At 42.5% G+C, this 20397-nt stretch overlaps 1 protein-coding gene across 1 annotated transcript in view; it reads right to left on the bottom strand.

Moving 5' to 3' along the window:
* The window catches only part of TRPM8 (transient receptor potential cation channel subfamily M member 8), a gene marked incomplete at its 3' end in the record, with an annotated part of 276625 nt that overhangs the window by 235671 nt on the left and 20557 nt on the right, over window positions 1-20397 (bottom strand). The window contains exons 3-5 of the mRNA XM_081341953.1: window positions 17654-17810; window positions 11076-11253; window positions 7630-7802 (exon numbers count right to left, since the gene is read on the bottom strand). Coding sequence (XP_081198079.1) covers window positions 7630-7802; window positions 11076-11253; window positions 17654-17810 — 508 coding nt within the window. The remainder of the gene's footprint in view (window positions 1-7629; window positions 7803-11075; window positions 11254-17653; window positions 17811-20397) is intronic.

Here is a 20397-nt window from a genome sequence, read left to right on the forward strand (position 1 = left end):
TATTAACTCTATTCTTGTAAGCAACCATTTGAAAATAGTGTCACCAAATTTGATATGCAAGTTTCCCTTAATTTTTCTAGATTTTTTGCTAAATTATAATTTAGCATGGCTCATCTTTATGTGAATATAATTCTCAGGATCCACTTCAATCCCACATTTTAAGAAAGCAGAACTCTTGGAAACAATTTCTTCCAACAGAAACTTTTATTAAGAGTAGTTGATAGCAGCCATAATAGACAGGATCTGAGATTTCCCATGCAGAGTGATAGATTAAAGTATCCCCAAGCAAGAACCCACCCCATAGTCTGCCCGGCTGGTATGGGATGGCCAATTCCCAGGTGTTATGTCCATCATGGTAAAAGGGGAGATAACATCAGTCCGTCTCCAGTTCATGCAGCGATGGTCAGCGGCTTCTTCATACCTTCCTCACAGAGCATAGAAATAAATCATGCACTGAGGTTACATTCCTTATTTCCTCCTTTGTTCTAGCTGAGAGTTTAGGGCCATGGTGGCTAACCTATGGCATGCATGCCACAGGTGGCACACAGAGCCCTCCCTATGGGCATGCGCACCATTGCCCCAGAAGGAGGCAGGGCCAGGCTGCTCCCCTCCACTTCTCCACATGCACCTGTACTCTTGCTCTCTTTCTCTCTGCATTGGGAGTCAGGGAGCAGCTGCAAGAGCTGGGCGCATCCGGGCTGGAGGGTGGAGGCAGCTGCCAGCATGAGTCCAGGTATGCCTGCAGAGCAATTTTTGCAGACCTCCAGCAGCCCGATCAGGGCTCCAGAGGCCTGGAAAAGGCCTCTGCTGCCCGGTTCGGCTGTGGGGGGTTGGGGGCATGAAATTGCTCTGCAGCCATAGAGCCAGGCGGCAGAGGCCTTTTGTAAGTGGCAGCAGCAGCTGAGCAATCCATGTGGGGGATGGAGGGAAAACAACGGCGGCACCTGATCCATGCAGCGGGTGGGGGAAACAGTGGCAGCACAATCCGTGTGGCGGGTGGGGGGGAAACAGCAGTGATGGCAGGGCAATCCGCATGGTGGTGGGGAGGAAATGGTGGCAGCAGGGCAATCTGCATGGTGGGGGGAGGGAAACCTGCCCCACTTATTCCATGGACATGTTCGGCCAAGCTGCATTGCAGCAGCATTGGGTGCAATATGTAAGGCGTAATGATGAAACTTGTCATTTGCCGCCTCCTGCCCAATGCCGCTGGAGAGCACTGGACAGCAGCAGCTGCCCCAGAATGAGTAGTAGGTGGGGTGGGCACTCCCGATGTCCATGGGGGAAGAAGTGGCATGGAGGCTCCATGACCAGCCCAGTCCAGCCCAGCCCCAACGTGGCACGGAAAATGAGGCAGCAGCCCCGTCTCCATCCCCGTGTGCGAGTGCTCCCCTGCCCTGCCAGGCAAGCTGAGCCGCGGCATATGTGGCAGAAGAGCGCAGCAGAAGGCACGAGGAGCACCGATCCCAGCACAGACCCTCCCCACTCTCCTCTTTCCCCCCTCGGAAGAGTTGCGGGGCTCAGGAGCCTCCCCACAACCCAAGAAGAAAACCATCGCGAGATATTCTTCTGTTTTAACTTTTTTCCTTGTCGCTTTTTGGAGTTTTCATCCTGCTTTTGTGAGACAGCAGTGTTTGGGAGGGGGTGTAGCTTCCCCCTTCCCCCCAAAGCCATCACCTGAGCAAGATGCCCTCCTGCCCATTGGCCTACCCACCAGAGACCCCTTGGATCTCCCCAAACAGCCCCCACAGGTATCCCTCCCCAGAAGCATCATTGAGCTGGCCATGCCCACCCTGGCCACACACACCCAGTCTGCCATGACCCCCATAGCCACGCCCACCCAACAGGCCACACCCACCCAGCGGCTGATGCCCACCTGGCACCCGATGATACATAAGTGTGTTTTCGGTTCCAGTTTGGGCACTCGGTCTCTAAAAGGTTCACCACCACTGGTTTAGGGAGATAAAGTTCAGAGAGAGAGAGACAACGCAGGAAGCAAATTGTTACACTCTAGCGGGTAGAGGACACAGAGGCAATAAACGAAGCAAAAGGTTACATTGTAGCAGATAGAGGAAGCAGAGGCAATAACCCCACAGGCACATCCCCCTTCCTCTTGGGAGTATCACAGAACCCAGGGAAAGTTGAGATTTGATTTTGGTTCAGAGGGGATAGATAGAAATGAAACAGGAATGGGTTCTGACATCTTGCCCCCCTTAAAAATAGGAGAGATCCAACTGTAGAGAAAACAAAACAGGTGTAGAGTCTGGTTTGTTGGGATATTCTGTATGAAACTTCTTTAGCAGTTTGGGTGCTCTGAAGTGACATTTGTGAACCCACTCGTTCTGTGAGGAGGGAAGGTGTTCCCACGCTACTAGGTATTGGGTTGCCCCATAATACTTCCTAGAATCTAGGATTTCTTTTATCTCAAAGTGTTGTTCTCCTTCAACCATGGTTGGAGGTGGTGGTGGGGGACTTTTGGCTGTAAGGGCGACTGTTGTTCTCATTTCAATAAGCTGCATTGAAAAATTGGCTGCATTTGCCTGAAGTTCTTGGGTAGTTCTAATTCAACTGTTACTGGGTTTATGATTCTTTTAATTGGAAAAGGTCCTATATATTTTGGACCAAGTTTTTTACAGGGCTGTAAGGATTTTAGGTGTTTTGTAGACAAATATACTATTTCTCCTACAGTGAATGGTTTAGGTTTCACTCTCCTTTTATCTGCTTGTGCTTTGTATGCTTGTCTAGCTTCGTCTAAGGCTTTCCTAACCACTGGCCAAGTGCTTTGTAATTTATTTATTTATTTATTTATTTATTTATTTTGATTTATATACCGCCCTTTCCCGAAGGACTCAGGGTGGTTTACAGGGTATTTAAAACAAGAAATACAAAAGTTAAAAAGAATTTAAAAAATTACATCAATCCCTGAAAATGTAAAAACCGCAATTAAATTAAAATTAAAATTCTCAGCCTGGGCCAGAGAGCTCGAAGAGCCAGGTCTTCAGGTCCCGGCGGAATGAACAGAGGTTGGGGGCAGTCCTGAGCTCCACGGGGAGCTGGCTCCAGAAGGCAGGCACACCCACTGAGAAGGCCCTCCCCCTGGGTGTTATCCGCTGGCAATCTTTTACCGGCGGCACCCTGAGAAGACCCTCCCTGTGGGAGCGCACTGGACAAAGGGAACTTGATGCTGGCAGCAGGTGTTCCCTCAGATATCCCGGACCCAAGCCACTTAGGGCTTTATAGGTCATCACCAGCACCTTGAATCTCACCCGGAGGGCAACCGGGAGCCAATGCAGCTCGCGCAGTAGAGGTGTTACATGGGAGTATCGGGAAACCCCCATCACAACTCGTGCAGCAGCATTCTGCACCAGCTGAAGCCTCCGAGTGGTCCTCAAGGACAGCCCCATGTAGAGAGTGTTGCAGTAGTCTAAACGGGAGGTCACGAGCGCATGAGTGACTGTGCATAGGGCATCTTGGTCCAGGTAGGGTCGCAACTGGCGCACCAGGCAAACCTGGGCAAAAGCCCCCCTGGTCACGGCTCCTATATGGTCTTCAAAATTGAGCCGGGAGTCAAGGAGGACGCCCAAGTTGCGAGCCCTATCAATTGGGGGTAACACCTCACCCCCCATTGTTAAAGGTGGAATGGTCTGGTTAACCCGAGATGCCAATATGCACAGCCACTCAGTCTTGGCAGGATTGAGACAAAGCCTGTTTCTCCCCATCCAGACCTGGACCTCCTCCAGGCAACGGGACATCACGGCGAGGGCATTGCTGGGTTGGTTCGGGGTGGAAAGAAAAAGTTGGGTATCATCAGCGTACTGATGATACCCCACCCCGAAACCATGAATGATTTCACCCAGCAGCTTCATGTAGATGTTGAACAGGAGGGGCGAGAGAACCGACCCCTGAGGAACTCCACAAACGAGAGGCCTCGGGGTGGACCTCTGGCCTCCCGTCAACACCGACTGCAAGCGGCCCAGGAGGTAGGAGGAGAACCACCGTAAAATGGTGCCTCCCACTCCCAACCCCCTGAGACGCCGCAGTAGGATACCATGGTCGATGGTATCAAAAGCCGCTGAGAGATCTAATAGGACTAGGACAGAGGAACAACCCCTGTCCCGAGCCCGCCAGAGATCATTCACCAGCGCGACCAATGCCATCTCCGTGCTGTGTCCGGGCCTGAAACCCAATTGGTACGGGTCCAGATAATCAGCTTCCTCCAGGAACAGAGGAAGCTGATGCGCCACCACACTCTCAACAACCTTCGACAAAAAGCGAAGGTTGGAGACTGGACGATAATTATTTAAAACAGCCGGGTCCAGGACAGGCTTTTTGAGGAGGGGTCTCACCACCGCCTCCTTCAAGGCGGCGGGGAAGATGCCCTCCTTCAAAGAAGCACTTATTACTGCCTGGAACCAGCCTCATGTCTCCTCCCGGGCCGCATAAACCAGCCAGGAGGGGCAAAGGTCCAACAAACAGGTGGTGGAGCTCAGCCTCCCCATCATCCTGTCCACATCATCAGGGGAAACAGGATCGAACTCAGTCCAGATAACATGCTCAAGACCGTCCGATTCCTCCACGTCAGACTCCACCCAGTCAGAGTCCAGACTGGCCCAGATCTGAGCGATTTTGTCTGTCAGATGGTGACTAAACTCCTCGGCCCGTCCCTGTAAGGGATCCTCCCTCACCTCCTGGTTAAGGAGGGCATGAGTCACCCTAAACAGGGTGGCCTGGCGATTATCTGCGGACGCGATGAGGGCAGCGAAGTAATTAGACTTCGCCGTCCTCATCGCCGCAAGATAAGACCTTATAAAGGTTCTTAGCTGCAATCGGTCAGATTCGGATCGGTTGGACCTCCAACCGCTCTCTAGACCCCGTCTCCGACGCTTCATCTCCCGGAGCTCTGCAGAAAACCATGGAGCCCAGCGGGATCTGCGCTGGGTCAGAGGTCGCAAGGGTACAACACAGTCAAGTGCCTTTCCCAGGCATCCACCAAGGCATCGACTGGGCTGTGGGTGAGGGCGATGGGTATAGAACCAAGCGCCATCTGGAACCGTTCCAGGTCCATTAGGCGCCTGGGGCGGAACCACCTGGTCGGTTCCGCAGCCCAGCGGGGTGTGTGGCATAACGGAAGACCAGCTGCAGGAGATGATGATCTGACCATGATAGGGGAACAATGGTTGGTGAATCCCCACCCAGATCATCCAACCACTGTCCAGACAGGAAAACCAGGTCGAGAGTGTGACTCCCCACATGAGTCAGGCCCTGAATTACTTGGGTCAGGCCCATGGCCGTCATGGAAGCCATGAACTCCCGAGTTAACTCAGACAACCCTCCCAGTGAAGGCAGGTTGAAGTCATCCAGAACTATAAGCCTGGAGAACTCCACCGCCAACCCTGAGAGGGTGTCAAGCAGCTCGGGCAGGGCTGTTGCCACACAGCTGGGCACCAGGTATGTGAGCAACAAGCCCAACTGAGCCGAAGGGCCACATCTCAGGAGGAGGGACTCACTCCCGGCCATCTGGACAATGGTGGTCTCCTGCAGGCATAAAGTCTCCCGGACAACCACCGCCACCCCACCACCCCTGCCCTGAGCCCGTGGCTGGTGTAGCACATGGAAACCTGGAGGGCATAACTCGGTCAGAGGCACCCCTTTCTCGGAGCCCAACCAAGTCTCCGTGATGCACGCCAGATCCGCACATTCCTCCTCAATCAAGTCCTGGATGAGGGGAGCCTTGTTAACGACGGATCTGGCGTTAAAATAAACCAGCCTAAGCTCAGGGGCCTGATCACCCTCATCCCTGGGCAAAAGGGTGCTAACTGGAGGGTCGGCGCTATCCATTCTTTCAGCGATGGGATTGCCAGTTCGTTTGGGGTTAGTTCTGGCATAGGGTTGAAACTTTGGCCGGTGGCTACTTGAAAGGGAGTGTAGCCTGTGCTGGAGTGGACTGCGTTATTGTAAGCAACTTCTGTGAAAGGTAGTATGTCCGTCCAATTTGTTTAATAAAGCACTTTAAGTATTGCTCAAGTACTGAGTTCAAATGTTCCATCGAACCATTGGGCTGAGGGTGATGACTATATGACAGTCCCTGGGTGGTTCCTAAGAGGGATAAAAATTATTTCCAAAACTCTGATGTGAATTGCACTCCCCTATATGGTATGATGTGTTGGGGTGCCCCATGCAGTTTGTAGATGTGCTGCACAAATAGTTTCACTAAAGCTTTTGCAGTGGGGACCTTTTGGCAAGGGATAAAGTGCACTTGTTTTGAAAACAGGTCCGTAACCAACCAGATGACAGTGTTTCCATTGCTTTCTGGTAACTCCACTATAAAATCCATGGATATTTCTTTCCAGGGGGCCAAGGGATTCACTGCTGGTTGTAGCAGTCTGGGCAATTTCCCTTGCAACCTCTTAGCAGCTGTGCAAGTTGGGCAGGTGACCACATAGCTTTCTATCTCCTTTTTCATGGATGGCCACCAAAATTGCCTTTTAATTAAATGTAGTGTTTTTACAAATCCAAAATGCCCTGCTGATTTTGTAACATGGCACAGCTGTATGAAAGTGACCCTCTGGGTGGTTGGTATATATAACTTCTTCCCCACCCATGGCAGTCCATCCTTGATCATGCACACGTGTTTATTTTTCTGGAACCATTCATCTTTTTAAAAAAGAAAAGATATTATTGGTTTTTATATGGTTAGGAAAGGAGTGGAAGGGTAGGGGTTAGGGTTAAGGTACAAGGGAGGTTGTGGCCACGGTTAAGGGTTGGGTTTCCCCCCAATAACATTCAATATTTGGCAAACAGCATATTGTCTGGATAGATAGATAGATATGTGACAGTAATAAAACTAATGATTAATAACAATAGTAAGTATAGTTAATTATCATAAACAATGTTAACTTTTCAATCCATAGTATTATTCTTGCTAAAATAAAGTCAAAATTGCATATCACATTCCTTTCTCTCTAATTCGTTTTTCTAGCCATTGATAAAATTTATTCCAAGTTCTATAGTAAACTGAATGCTCTTTATCTATCTGAGAGCATAGAAATAAATCAGGCATTGAGATTACATTCCTTACTTCCTCCTTTCTTCTAGCTGACAGTTTAGGGAGATAAAGTTCAGAGAGAGAGATAACACAGGAAGCAAATTGTTACATCGTAGCAGATAGAGGAAGCAGAGGCAATAACCCTGCGGGCACATCCCTCCTCCTCTTGTGAGTATGGCAGAACTTAGGGAAAGGTGAGATTTGATTTGGGGTCAGAAGAGATAGATAGAAATGAAATAGGAATGGGTTCTAACAATAATCTTTGTTTTATTCTATCCTTTCCTTATTTTGTCAATTTACACAATTCATTTCTAAGACTAATTTGACTTTCCAGATGGTTTGCAGATCGATTGTTTTGTAAATGATACATTGTTTGCAATATTCTTTCAGTCATTTCATTAATAATTAATCAAGATCTATAATTGTTCAAGCTTCAAGAACTATACACTCTATAATGTTACAATCTTGTTTCAAGTATCACTGTAGATGTGAAGCAATAGAATAGATTTAAATGAGTAAATCTCCCCCCATATGTAATGTTGGGACTGAAATAATCTTGAATGTTAATTGTTAATCAAATTCAGTACCTCAGTATCACAGCTTCTGATAAGATTCTCACGATTAGATATCATGCCCCAAGCAGCTATGCCAATAGCAACCACATTCTCTTCAGAGCTCCTACTGATAGTATTATCTCGTACTACTTCTCCAATATACTTCATCAGTCCATAATGGGTACCACCAGTGAATATCCAGGCTCCTGCACATTGTTTCAATTCAAACATATTATTTGTTTATTCATTTACGAATGTGCCACTCAATCTAGCAAGGATTCACAGCAATTTAAAACTAATAAAGCATCCACAAAATTTAGATTGCTCTGTGTAGTTTCAAACAGAAAGGAGAGCTTCAGTACACTATATCCTTAGATGCAGACTAGTTTCATTTTATTTTCTACTTTGCAATTATTTGGAATAGGTAGGAGTAAAAGCTCAGATCTACTTTCAGCAAGATTTGTGTTGAAATTATTGAAAGTCCTATACACTACAAGCACATTCTTTTTCAAAGAAAATATATAATATACTTAATCACATAACATACTACTCCTATGTCATACTTTTAATTGAATCATACCAAAAATATGCTTCCAGCCAGACCTGTAAACTATCCTAATCTAACTGTATGTTTTAGAAAGTGGTTTAAAGCAGTATGGTTAGGGTTGTTGTTGTTGTTGTTGTTAGGGTTTTTTTTAAAATAACATTCTCAATATTTAGCAAACAGCATAATCTCTAGGTTCACGTATTTAAAAAAAACAATGAGTAATAGTTAATTATCACAAACAATACGTTAATTAATCATTCGATGGTCTTCTTCTTGCTGAAATATATTCAAAGTTACATGTCACATTCCTTTCTCCTTTCATTTTTCTAGCCGTTGATAAAAATTATCCCATGTTCTAAAATACACTGAGTTTTCTTTCTCTTTTATCTTTAAAGTCAATCTATCTATTTCTGCACACTCTAAAATTTTCTTCATTAATTCTTCTTCAGTTGGTAAATTTTCATTTTTCCAATGTTGGGGAAATACAATTCTTGCTGCAGTTAGTACGTATAGAATTAAATATATACAGTCTTTCTCATAATTTGCTCCTATTATTCCTAACAGGAATAATTCTAGCTTAAAGTTTATTTGTTTTTTAGTCATTTTCTCCAACCATAAATGTATTTTGAGTCAAAATCTTTTTGCTTTAGGGCATGTCCACAAGATATGGTAAAAAGTACCTGGTCTTTGTTTACATTTCCAACACTTGTTTGAAATATTTTTAAACATTTTTGCTAATCTCATTGATGTCATATGCCATCTGTAAAACATTTTATATAAGCTTTCTTTATATGTCACTGCTTTAGTTAACTTAACATTTCTTTCCCATAACTTTTGCCAATTTTCTAATTCTATATTATATCCTAAGTTCTTTGCCCATATTATCATTGTTTCTTTTACTTCTTTCTCTATTTTTAAGCTTAACAGATTTATAGAGTTTCTTAATCAACTTTTCATCTGTTTTTAACAGTATCTGGTCAAATTCTGTCTGTTCTTTATAAAATCCCATTGTTTTAACATCTTTTTCATATATTGTTTGGATTTGCAGATATGGCCACCATGATAGATCAATACCTTGTTCTTGTAAATCTTGTCTTTCAATTTTCCTTCATTGTCCAAGATATCTTTATAAGTCACAACCTTGTCATAATTAATTAAATTTGGGTAAGCAAAAGCTTCCATTGTTGAAAGCCATCCAGGTATCTTGATGTAAATTTTCACTTTTATTTTTTCCCATTCTAAAAGAAGTGCATTTCTTATAAAGTAGTTTTGAAAGTATCTACATATTTTATTCTTCCGATACCACAGAAAGGCATGCAAACCAATTTGTAGGTCATGTCCCTCTAGGTACAATAGTCTTTGGTCTCTACGCATTATCCATTCTTTAATCCATGTTAAAATAGTTGCTTGGTAGTATAACATCCAGTCCGGCAATCCAAATCCTCCACTTTCTTTTGCTTCTTGTAGCATTTTCAGTCTAATTCTAGCCATATAAATTTCAGTATTGTTATATTCAGTTCATCAAAAAAGGCTTTTCCCAATCTTACAAGAATCGTTTGAAATAGAAAGAGTATTTTTGGTAAAATATTAATTTCCACTGCTGCTATTCTCCCCAACATTGAAAGTTGTAAGTTTTTTCACTTTTCCAAATCCAATTTTATTTGTTTTAGCAAATAACTATTTGGAGATTTGATGTGGTTTTTTTTGCTAGTTGGTTTTTTTGTTTTTCTGTTAGATTTTTTGTTAGCACTTTTGTCTTTTCTCTGTTTATTTTCAACCCTGCCACTTTTCAAATTTTTTCTGTTTTCTCCATAAGTTTAGTGCTTGTTTCAAGTGGATCTTCCAATATAAAAATAAGTCATCTGCAAATGCTTGTAGTTTGTATTTTTCATCTTTTATTTCCAGTCTTTTAATTTCTATATCTTCTCTAATGTTTCTATTCAATATTTCCAGTGTTAGTATAAATAATAATGGAGATAGTGGGCATCCCTTTCTTGTGCCTTTTTAATGTTAAAGTTTTCTGTAAAATCTCCATTTACATTTATTTTGGTTGTTTGTTTTACAATTAATTGTTTTAATTAAATTTATAAAGTTTTTTCCAAAATCCATTTCTGCTAGTTGCTGAAACACAAATTGCCAGTTTACATTGTCAAACGCTTTCTGTGCATCAAGAAATATTAAAGCCATCTGTTTCCCTGGATGAATTTCATAGTATTCTAACACGTCAAGCATCATTCTTAAATTATTTAATTTTGGTCTGTATGTATAAATTTGGTCAAAATTTTCTTTAGTCTTTCTGCTATTATTGAGGCAAAAATAATTTTAGACTAAATTATATTAAATTCCATTTAATATCAGATAGGATGCAAAATTTGGCACTGCAAAATAGTAAAGAGCAATCAATAAAAATAGAATGAAAAATTAAATGAAGAAGATGGGGAACACAAATAAAGGAAAAATTATCTAGATGATATTAAAAAATAAACATGAAAACATCTTCTAATTACCCCTCAATTTTTATCAGCAAAACCATTCAGAAATATTTTTCTAGTAAAACATGTTCCATTTAACTACCAGACATGGATATATTAATTAAACTTTACCCTTTAAATATTTTACTGTTTGCAAATAAATTCCTTCTGTTGCTTGGACAGGCAGTGTACATATTAATTCTGGATTTCACAACTCAAAGCAGACAAATAACATATTTAAAACAGTAACTTGCATCCTGCTAATTTTACTTATTTTGATAATTAATAAAAGTCTAGGCAAGAAACCTCAGCATGCTTAATCAGAAATAGTTTATAATGTAATAAAATCAGTTTATTTTTACTCCATATATGATCCACCTCCTTTTCTGCTCCATATTTAACCTATTAAAGCTTATTTCTTTTTTGCTAAGCCAAGTTTAAGAAAAAAAGGCCAACCTTACCTTTGGACTGTGCAATATAAATCAACCGACTGACAATTTTACGTATGCGTGGCTTTAAAGCAAAATTTTTTGTTCCACCTGTGACAGTGATGATGAGGTTGGGTGTTTTTAGATGCCAGTGTTGTGTCATTAGATCGTAGAGGGTTTCAGAGTCTGTGTCACATGACAGACGAATGTACTAAGAAATAAAAACAATTGTTACAATGGGAAAAGTTCCCAATCCATGCAAAATAGATATATCTCTTTTTTTTATTGAAAAGTTTTTCAATACATTTTATCCTTAACAACCCCTCCCCCCCACCACTACCCATCCCTTCCTAACCCTCCCCCCTCCCCTTACCCCCTCCCCATCCCCGACTTCCCAGAGCTAAATACAAGGTATAAAAGTAAAAGCAAGCATAAACAACCATTTGCTAGCAATAATAAACTATTAGGTCTATCGCACTCTAGCTCATATAAAATGACTACAAGCAATACTATTATCACATCAAAACTTATACAAATGCTAAGTGAAACTTTTTGGTCCCATATTTGTTCTGGATGTAATCAATCCACTTTTTCCACTCCGTAGTATAACGTTGTTGCGAATGGTCTTTCAAATAAGCCGATATCTTTGCCATTTCTGCCAGGTCAGAAACTTTTAAAGTCCATTCTTCTATAGTCGACAGTTCTTCCTTCTTCCAATATTGACCTACTAAAAGTCTTGCTGCCGTAATTAAGTTCAACATCAACTTAGTGTCCACAACAGTAGTATCCGTAATTATACCCAATAAAAACAATTGCGGACAAAACTTTATCCTTTGCTTAAATATCTTCTGCATATTCCACCAAATTTTAATCCAAAAAGCTTTAACCTTTTTACAGGTCCACCATATATGAAAATACGTTGCGTCTTCGCCACCACATCTCCAACATTTAGGTTGATAGTTCGGATACATACTTGCAAGCTTTTTAGGATCTAAATGCCACCTATAAAACATTTTATAAAAGTTCTCTCTTAAATTTTGAGCTTGCGTAAATTTTACGTTCCTCACCCAGATCTTTTCCCAAGTGTCCATTGTGATAACTTCTTGAATATTCTGAGCCCACTTTATCATACAATCTTTAACAAGTTCTGTCTCTGAGTCAATTTCTATCAATGCAAGATATATCCGTTTGATATGTGCTGGACCCTGATTTCTAATTTGCTTTACCAGATTTTCATCAGTCTTTGAAAAACCAATTTTCTGATCTTCTTTCCACCTGGCCCGTAATTGCCCATATTGAAACCAAGTTTGAACAATCTTCTCTTCTCGTAAAAAATTGTACGGCTTCAAACACCATACGTTCCTTTCCAAGCTTAAGATTTCCTTATATGTAGTCACATCATGTTTGAACCCAACATTTATGTTTTCTATTGCGTGTTTCGGTATTGCCCATAAAGGTATCTTGTAATTTAGCTTATGTCTATACTTTTTCCAAACTCTCAACAAAGCATGTCTTAAAATATGCACCTTAAACACTTTATCTACCTTCTTGTCATACAATAAATATGCATGCCAACCAAATAACAAGTCGTGGCCTTCAAGATTTAATAATCTCCCTTGTGTTAAATTAATCCAGTCACTTATCGCTGACAACACAGCAGCTTCATAATATAATTTAAAACTGGGCATTTTAAGGCCACCTCTTTCACGTGTATCCTGCATAATCTTAAATTTAACTCGTGGCCTTTTCCCTGCCCATACAAATTTATTGATACCCTTTTGCCATTCCTCCAAATTTGAGTCCTTTTTAAGAATAGGTATCATTTGAAATAAAAATAAAAATTTTGGCAAAACATTCATTTTCACTGCTGCAATTCTTCCCAGTAAAGACAATTGTAATTTTTTCCAGCCCTCCAATTCTTTTTGAATTTTTCCCCATAACGTTTCATAATTATTTTTATATAACTTTCCATTTGAGGGTGACAAATACACCCCCAAATATTTAACCCTTTTAACAATCTCAAATCCAGTTAACCCTTCTAAAAGGGCCTTTTGCGATACTGTCAAATTTTTGGCCAATATTTTAGTTTTTTGTATATTAACCTTAAATCCAGAAACCTTCCCATATTGCATTATTATCTCCATCAGGTCCACAACAGAATTTTCTGGCTGAGTCACGGTAACAACCAGATCGTCTGCAAACGCCCTCAATCTGTAATCCTGATCTCTTATTTGAATTCCCTTAATTTTTTCCGAATTCCATATTTTAATCAACAATATCTCCAACGTTAAAACAAATAATAAAGGTGATAACGGACACCCTTGCCTTGTGCCCTTTTCAATATGACAGACTTCAGTCAAACTATTATTTACTATTATTCGGGCTGTTTGTTTTTGATATAATGCCCTAATTGATTGTAAAAGTTTATCCCAAAAGTTCATTTTATCTAATACTTTCATCAAAAATTGCCAATCCAGTTGATCAAAGGCTTTTTCGGCGTCTAGAAAGATCAGCGCTGCAGGGATCTGGTTGTTCCTTTCCAAAAATTCCAACAAGTCTACTATATGCCTCACATTATTTTTCATTTGTCTGCCACTAATAAACCCAGTTTGATCACCATGGATTATCTGTTGCAATACCCTCATCAATCTGTTAGCTAAGACCTTAGCAAATATCTTGTAGTCCGTATTCAAAAGTGATATTGGTCTGTAATTTCTTACTTGAGTGACATCCTGATCTTCCTTTGGAATCAGAGAAATAAAAGCAGTTCTCCAAGACGGAGGCACCCCGCCTCCCCTTTGAATTGACTGAAACAATTCTCTTAATGGCTTTATCATCTCCAATTTTAAGTTTTTATAATACACCGCAGTCAGTCCATCCGTACCTGCCGCTTTATCCACCTTCAATTGTTTAATTGCTAAGAGAATTTCTTCCTCTGTTATCAATTGATTAATCTCTTCCTTTTGTTCTTGTGTAAGAGCCTGGATATTAGCATTCCTCAAATATGTATCAATATCTGCTTCATTAATCTTATCTTTAGCGTATAATTTAGAATAAAAGTCCACAAAAGCTTCCTTAATACGATCCTGTTGATACACAACCTTACCCTTATATTCTATTTTATCTATATTAGAAGCCCTTTGCTTCTTCCTTAACATGTAAGCTAACCATCTACCTGGTTTATTGGCATTACAAAAAGTATTATGCCTAGCAAACTGTAGGTTAGTTGCCACCTGATCAGCCATCAGCTTGTCAAACTGTCCTCTTAACAAATTAATAACCTCTTTGATCTTCACATCCGATGGATTCAAAATTAGGGCCTTTTCTTTTTCCCTAATTTCATTCTCCAATTCTTTCCTCCTAAATTCCAAATTACGTCTATATTTGTTGTTCATGTATATTAACACCCCTCTCATATAAGCTTTGCTAGCATCCCAAACCATGTCCATAGAAGTACCCTTATTCATGTTAGTTTCAAAAAAGACCTTCATCTGTTTTTTACATTCTTCCACGTTCCCCTGATTTCTAAACAGGTTCTCATTTAAACGCCAGGAGCGCCTATCTCTATTGTCCTTATCAATCTCTAACCAGACTGGGCTATGATCAGACATAGTTCTTGGACAAATCTTTATCTTCTTGATCCTGGAAAAAAAGTCATTAGTCGTTAATATAAAGTCAATCCTGGAAAAAGATTGATGTCTGTCAGAAAAAAAGTATAATCCTTTTCTTGTAAGTGTCTTTCTCTCCAAATGTCTCGCAACTCCAAATCATCCTTCATCTCAAAAAAAGATTTAGGCAAGCCTACAAGAACTACACTTGTCCAATTGTACATCCAAAACGCCATTCCAATCTCCCATAAAAATAAAAGATTTATAATCCAACTGGGTGATCTTGCTGTGTAATGAACCATAAAAATCAGCTTGTTGTTGATTAGGAGCATACAGTCCAACCAGAAGCGTTTTTTTTTGCCTTCTAACAACAGATCTATTATAACATATCTTCCTTGTTTGTCTGCTTCTATTAACTCCGCTGTCATAGTATTCTTGACATAAATAACCACTCCATTCTTCTTATTCATTGCAGAAGCGATAAATTGTGTACCCAATCTAGAGTTCAATAAGTACTTTTGGTCCATAGCCCTAATATGTGTTTCTTGCAAGCAAATGACATCAGTCTTAAATTGTTTTAAATATTGAAAAATTTTCTTTCTCTTCTGTGGAGAGTTTAAGCCATTAACATTCCAAGTTAAAAACTTAGTCGCCATCCTTAGCGACCCGAAGCTTCTGGTGCACGTCTTCCAGAAGTCCCTTAACTTCCTTAGGCCGCGCCCCTCCCACAGCTTCGCTATAGGTACGCTTTGGAGGTTCCATAACTTTCTGCTGGTCCTGTTCTTGCTCTCGTCTCGCTCGTCTCAAAGCAGCACGCGTCATCCTCTGGTCTCTGACATCTTCCGATGAAACTGTAATTTGATCCACTCCTGTAGCTTTCTCATCTGCCTGCATTGTTTCTTCAGTATCTTGAGGCTTTCCCTCGCCATTCTTTGTAGATTCCAAAAGTGGTAAAAGGGTTGCTTTTAAAACATTGCTATAAAAATCACGTGCCTGCATCACTGTAATAAGACGATATCTCGTACCTTCATGCATCACCACCATACCCACTGGTATCTCCCATCTAAACTTGATGTCACGTCTCCTGAGTTCCTGTGCCAGAAAAGCAAACTCTTTCCTTCTCCTTAAAATTCTTGGAGGGATCTCTTTTAGAACCAAGACTTCTTGTTCAGCAACCACAAGCTTAGTATTATAAGAAACTTGGATGACTTCATTCCTAATTGCTCTCTTTGTGAAATAAACAACCACATCTCTAGGTAACTTCCTTTGCCTTGCAATCCATGAGTTCACACGAAAGATTTTGTCTATGTTTTCCACAATTTCAGCTGCTGACTGTCCCAGTACCCCTTCCAAAGCTTCAGAGACTATTTGCTTCAAATCTTCTTTAGGATTCTCTTTTAGGCCTCTGATCCTGATAGCAAACTCCATCTCATGGTACTGGACCAAGGTCAAGTCGCTGTCAATTTTATCCACCACATTTTCAGTCTCTAATATTTTTGCTTCTAATCTGGAATTATTTTGGCTAAGATCTTCCACTCTTTCGTCTAAACGTTCAATACATAGAGCCATACCTTGAAGTGCAGGCAAAATGTCCGCCCTCATTTCTGCAAACTTCTCCTCCATAACTTCAGATAATTTTTCTGGCAACTTGTCATCCAGCTTTTCATCTATAATATCTGCCATTTGTTGTGAGTGCTTTTCCAAGGCATCCTGCAAATCTTTAACTGTCAATGCTGGAGCAGGTGCAGGAGGCAGTAAAGCTTGCAGCGAAGACTGTTGCACTGGGGAAGCCCCCGCACTCCTGAGAACTTTGGAAGTTTTAGCCGCCATCTTCCCCCACTTTTACTTGCTACGCACTTTCACTTTCAGAGTCTATAAAATCCATTGAACTAAAGAACAGAAATCCACTTTCACCTTGATCTCCTGTATCGCTCTGCCTGCGTCTTCGCACTCCAAAATCCTTTCTGCTGGCAGGGGTGGTTGCTAACGCTTTGTTCTGCTCCTGAAAACACAGAGCAGAAACGCTGCGCAGCCCGGAGCAAACCCAGGCTTCGGGGGGGCTCAATCCTTCAGCCGCCCGAGCTTAAAGCTCAGACAGCCCCGGAGAGCTCAACCCCTACCTGGGTACTCACCGCCTCCTCTTCTCCCGAGGAGGGGGCTTCCGAACCACCGAAACAGCTGATCGGCGCTGTTTTCGGCGGTTCTACAAAGCCACGGAGCGGACAGCCTAGAAATGGCTGCCTTCAGCGTCGCGTCGCCACCGGAAGTCCCCAAAATAGATATATCTCATTTCATCAGTGGCTTCCCATTTACACTGTCCTTTACTTCTGTTATGAAAATCCCTTTGTTATGCAATATTTTTATATATAATTTTGTTCTAGAAGTTCTTAATCCACACACAAGTTTCATTGTGCCCCTTTGCAACATCTTAATAGGAAGGAAAAATAAATGTTTAACACCTGTTCTAATATGAGATTAATTCATGCTACCATATTTTAAATGGACATTCAAGTATCCTTTTTTTCATTATACAGTCTGTCCTCATTTAGCACCCACCTGATTCCAGCAAAATTGTTGCTAAGCAAACCATGTGATTTAGAGAGGTTCAAAGAGAATGAGAAAAAAGAAATCTCCAAGAATCTTGGTAATTTTTGCAAGAGAGTATTTTATTGTATTTTGTATTTTTTTCAAGAGTTTCTATCAGTCCAAACTGATTCAGCAGGTTGGGCATGCTGCAGATCAAAGCAGATCAAAGAATGTTGACTGGTGGGAAGTAGCTGCTGTAGCCCTGCCTTATGGATTATTCCCCCCTTGGAGGTTAAAATGTACCCTGCTGGCTTTTCGCTTTGGGTGGCTACAGAATGAATGAATGAATGAATGAATAATGCTGCTTATGTTTACATTGGGTGTGTACAGACTCAATCCAATATCAATTAAAATTGTGTCATTCAAAGCTTAACATAAAAAGAAAACACAAAATAAAAAGGAAGGTGATTAACTTACCTTTCCGATCTTACCCAAATTTTCAAATTCAATGTCTCCAAAAGCATCAGTTGGGAATTCTTTAGTATGTTTTTTATAATTCCATTTCTCATTATGGTTAATCTGCATCTCTTCTATGTGTTGTGATTTCAAATATCCACATTTACATTGGTTGTCACTATAAAGATACACATATGTAGAAACCTTTAATTAAAGCAATTTGTTTTTTTATAAAGGTATAATAAACAAATAAACTAGTAAATATTTTGTTTAACTTTCAAACACTTAGGGAAAAATGCAATAATTTAACATTAAACTTCTCCCATTATGAATTTGTACAGCAGTAAAAATATTTCCCACCTTTAACAATCCAATGTCAACATAAAATCCTAGACAATCTAGATCAGTGGTGGCGAACGTATGGCACGTGTGCCAGAGGCACCACTCAGATCCCTCTCTGTGGGCATGTGTGCCGTCGCCCCAGCCCCACCTCCCCACACGGCCCCCTCCTCACCAGCAGCCCCCCTGGAGAGCCATCCCCAGGCACAGCCCATGTGGAGCAGCAGAGCCAAGGACATGGCAGCCGGGCAGCAGGGACAAGACTCTGCCCTTGCACCCCATCATGCATAGATGCTGCTGCGGGGCACAGGCAGAAGGTGTGGCCCCCATAGCACTGCAGGGTTGCCTGAGGGAACTGCTGTGGTGGGTTGTGGAGGCAGTAGGAGGCCCTGTGGGCAGGCGGGGTGGGTGTGGGTGGGCAGCAGGGCAGAGCAGGAGAGGGTGGGAAACAGGGCAGGCAACAGAGTGGAGCAGGCAGGGGGGCAGGGTGGTTTTTGGGCACTTGCTGTCTAAAAAAATTCACCATCACTGACCTAGATGACATTCTAATCTACACTGAAACTATGCAAGAACATGTGACATTGATCAGGGCGGTGGTGAAAAAACTCCATGTCACTCAAGTATATGCAAAACTCTTCAAGTGTGAATGCCACAAAGACAAAATTGACTATTTAGAGCAGGGGTCCTCAATCTTTTTAAACAGGGGGCCAGTTCATTGTCCCTCAGACTGTTAGGGGGGGCGGACTATAGTTTGCAAAAAATAATGATTATAACCAAAGCATCTTTAACTATAGGATGGGAGACCACCAGGATAGACCAGGAGGAGGGGGTAAGGGGATGGCCAAAGGGCAGCAGGGCAGGACTAAGGCAGGACTTCCCTCAGACCCTCCCTCCCTCTCATTCCAATCTCCTTCCTTCCCTCCTTCCTTCCTTCCTTTCTCCCTCAATCCCTCCCCTCCTTCCTTCCCTGCCTCCCTGCTTCTCATCTCCTTCCTTCTTTTCTCCCTCTTTCTCATTCCCATCTCCTTCCTTCCTCCCTCTGTGCCCATGAAGGGACAAGGGGATGGGACAGGTTGCCAGTGCGCCCAGTGTTCGTGCTGTTGGTGGCCATGGCTTGAAAGGCCACTGTAAATTCCTGGACAAGAGCCATACAGCCTTAAGAGCAGAGTGGTGGGAAGATAGTTGCAATGAGGGAGGGAGAAAAACAGGCAAGAAACACAGCTGGGGAGGAGTCACCCTCCAGAGGAATAAAGAAAGGCACCATCGGCTAGAGGTGACTAGCAATTGGCCCTCGCCCACCTGGGTCTGTGGGCTCTGGGGGAGGGAACGCCACGAGCACAGTGAGAGTCGGCATCTGCCCCCCAGTCCCCAGCCTGACCAGTTTTGGCAGGCAGTGTGAAGAGGCTGGGCCAGAAGAGGTGAAACTAGCAAGAAGCTGAACCTGCCTCAGCACCCGCACAGGAGGTGGTGAGCCAGCACAGGGCCTGGGGTCCTGGGTGACCATCTTCCCAAGGCTGCATCTTCTTTCTTTCTCCCTCTCCCACCAAAACTGCCTGCTTTTATAGCCTCCCTTGTCTCCACCACTTCCTCCTTACTCTTCCAGGTGTTCTAGAAGTGCCGATCCTGGGGCCTTTGTCTAGCCCCAGCACCCCTGCAACTTCTGAGGACTTTCTCAAGGCAAGTCCTGCACTGTGCCACTTTAGCTCGTTCCCTCCCCCCCGCAAGTCCTGCGCTGCACTATATCACCAACATTCGCCCAGCTGACCAGATAAAAAGACAGGGCAGGCTGAATCTGGCCTGCAGGCCATAGTGTGAGGACGCCTGATTTAGAGTATCACATTTCGCACAAGGGGGTGGAGATGGACCCAGAAAAGGTATGAGCAGTACTGGAATGGGGAACCAAAGTTTCCTTGGGTTTGCCAATTTCTTTTGGCAATTCATCCCATCTTTTGCCCAACTAGTGCTCCACATCATAAACCTCCTAAAAACAAGAGGAGAGGAGAAACCCAAACCAAGCCAACCCCTTAAATGGAACATGGAGTGCCAAGAGGCTTTAGAAAGACTTAAATGTTTATTCACCATTAAACCTGACCTCAAACACCCAGACCTGAATGCCTCATTTGTTATTCAAGCCGGCACCAGTGATGTGATGGTCGGGATTGTGCTGCTCCAGAAAAACACCCAGAAACAACCTACAATCATGTGCCTACACCTCTAAAAAGTTAACTGAGGCAGAGCACAAGAGTACAGTCTGGGAAAAAGAGGTGTATGCAGTGATGTGGGCAATTCTTACCTGAAGACACTTTCTTTTGTTGTTGTTAGTTGCGAAGTCGTGTCTGACCCATCGCGACCCCATGGACAACGCTCCTCCAGGCCCTCCTGTCCTCTACTATCTTCTGGAGTCCATTTAAGCTCACGCCTACTGC

The sequence above is a fragment of the Vipera berus genome, assembly GCF_964194415.1.
Source record: "Vipera berus genome assembly, chromosome: 1".
NCBI lineage: Eukaryota > Metazoa > Chordata > Lepidosauria > Squamata > Viperidae > Vipera > Vipera berus.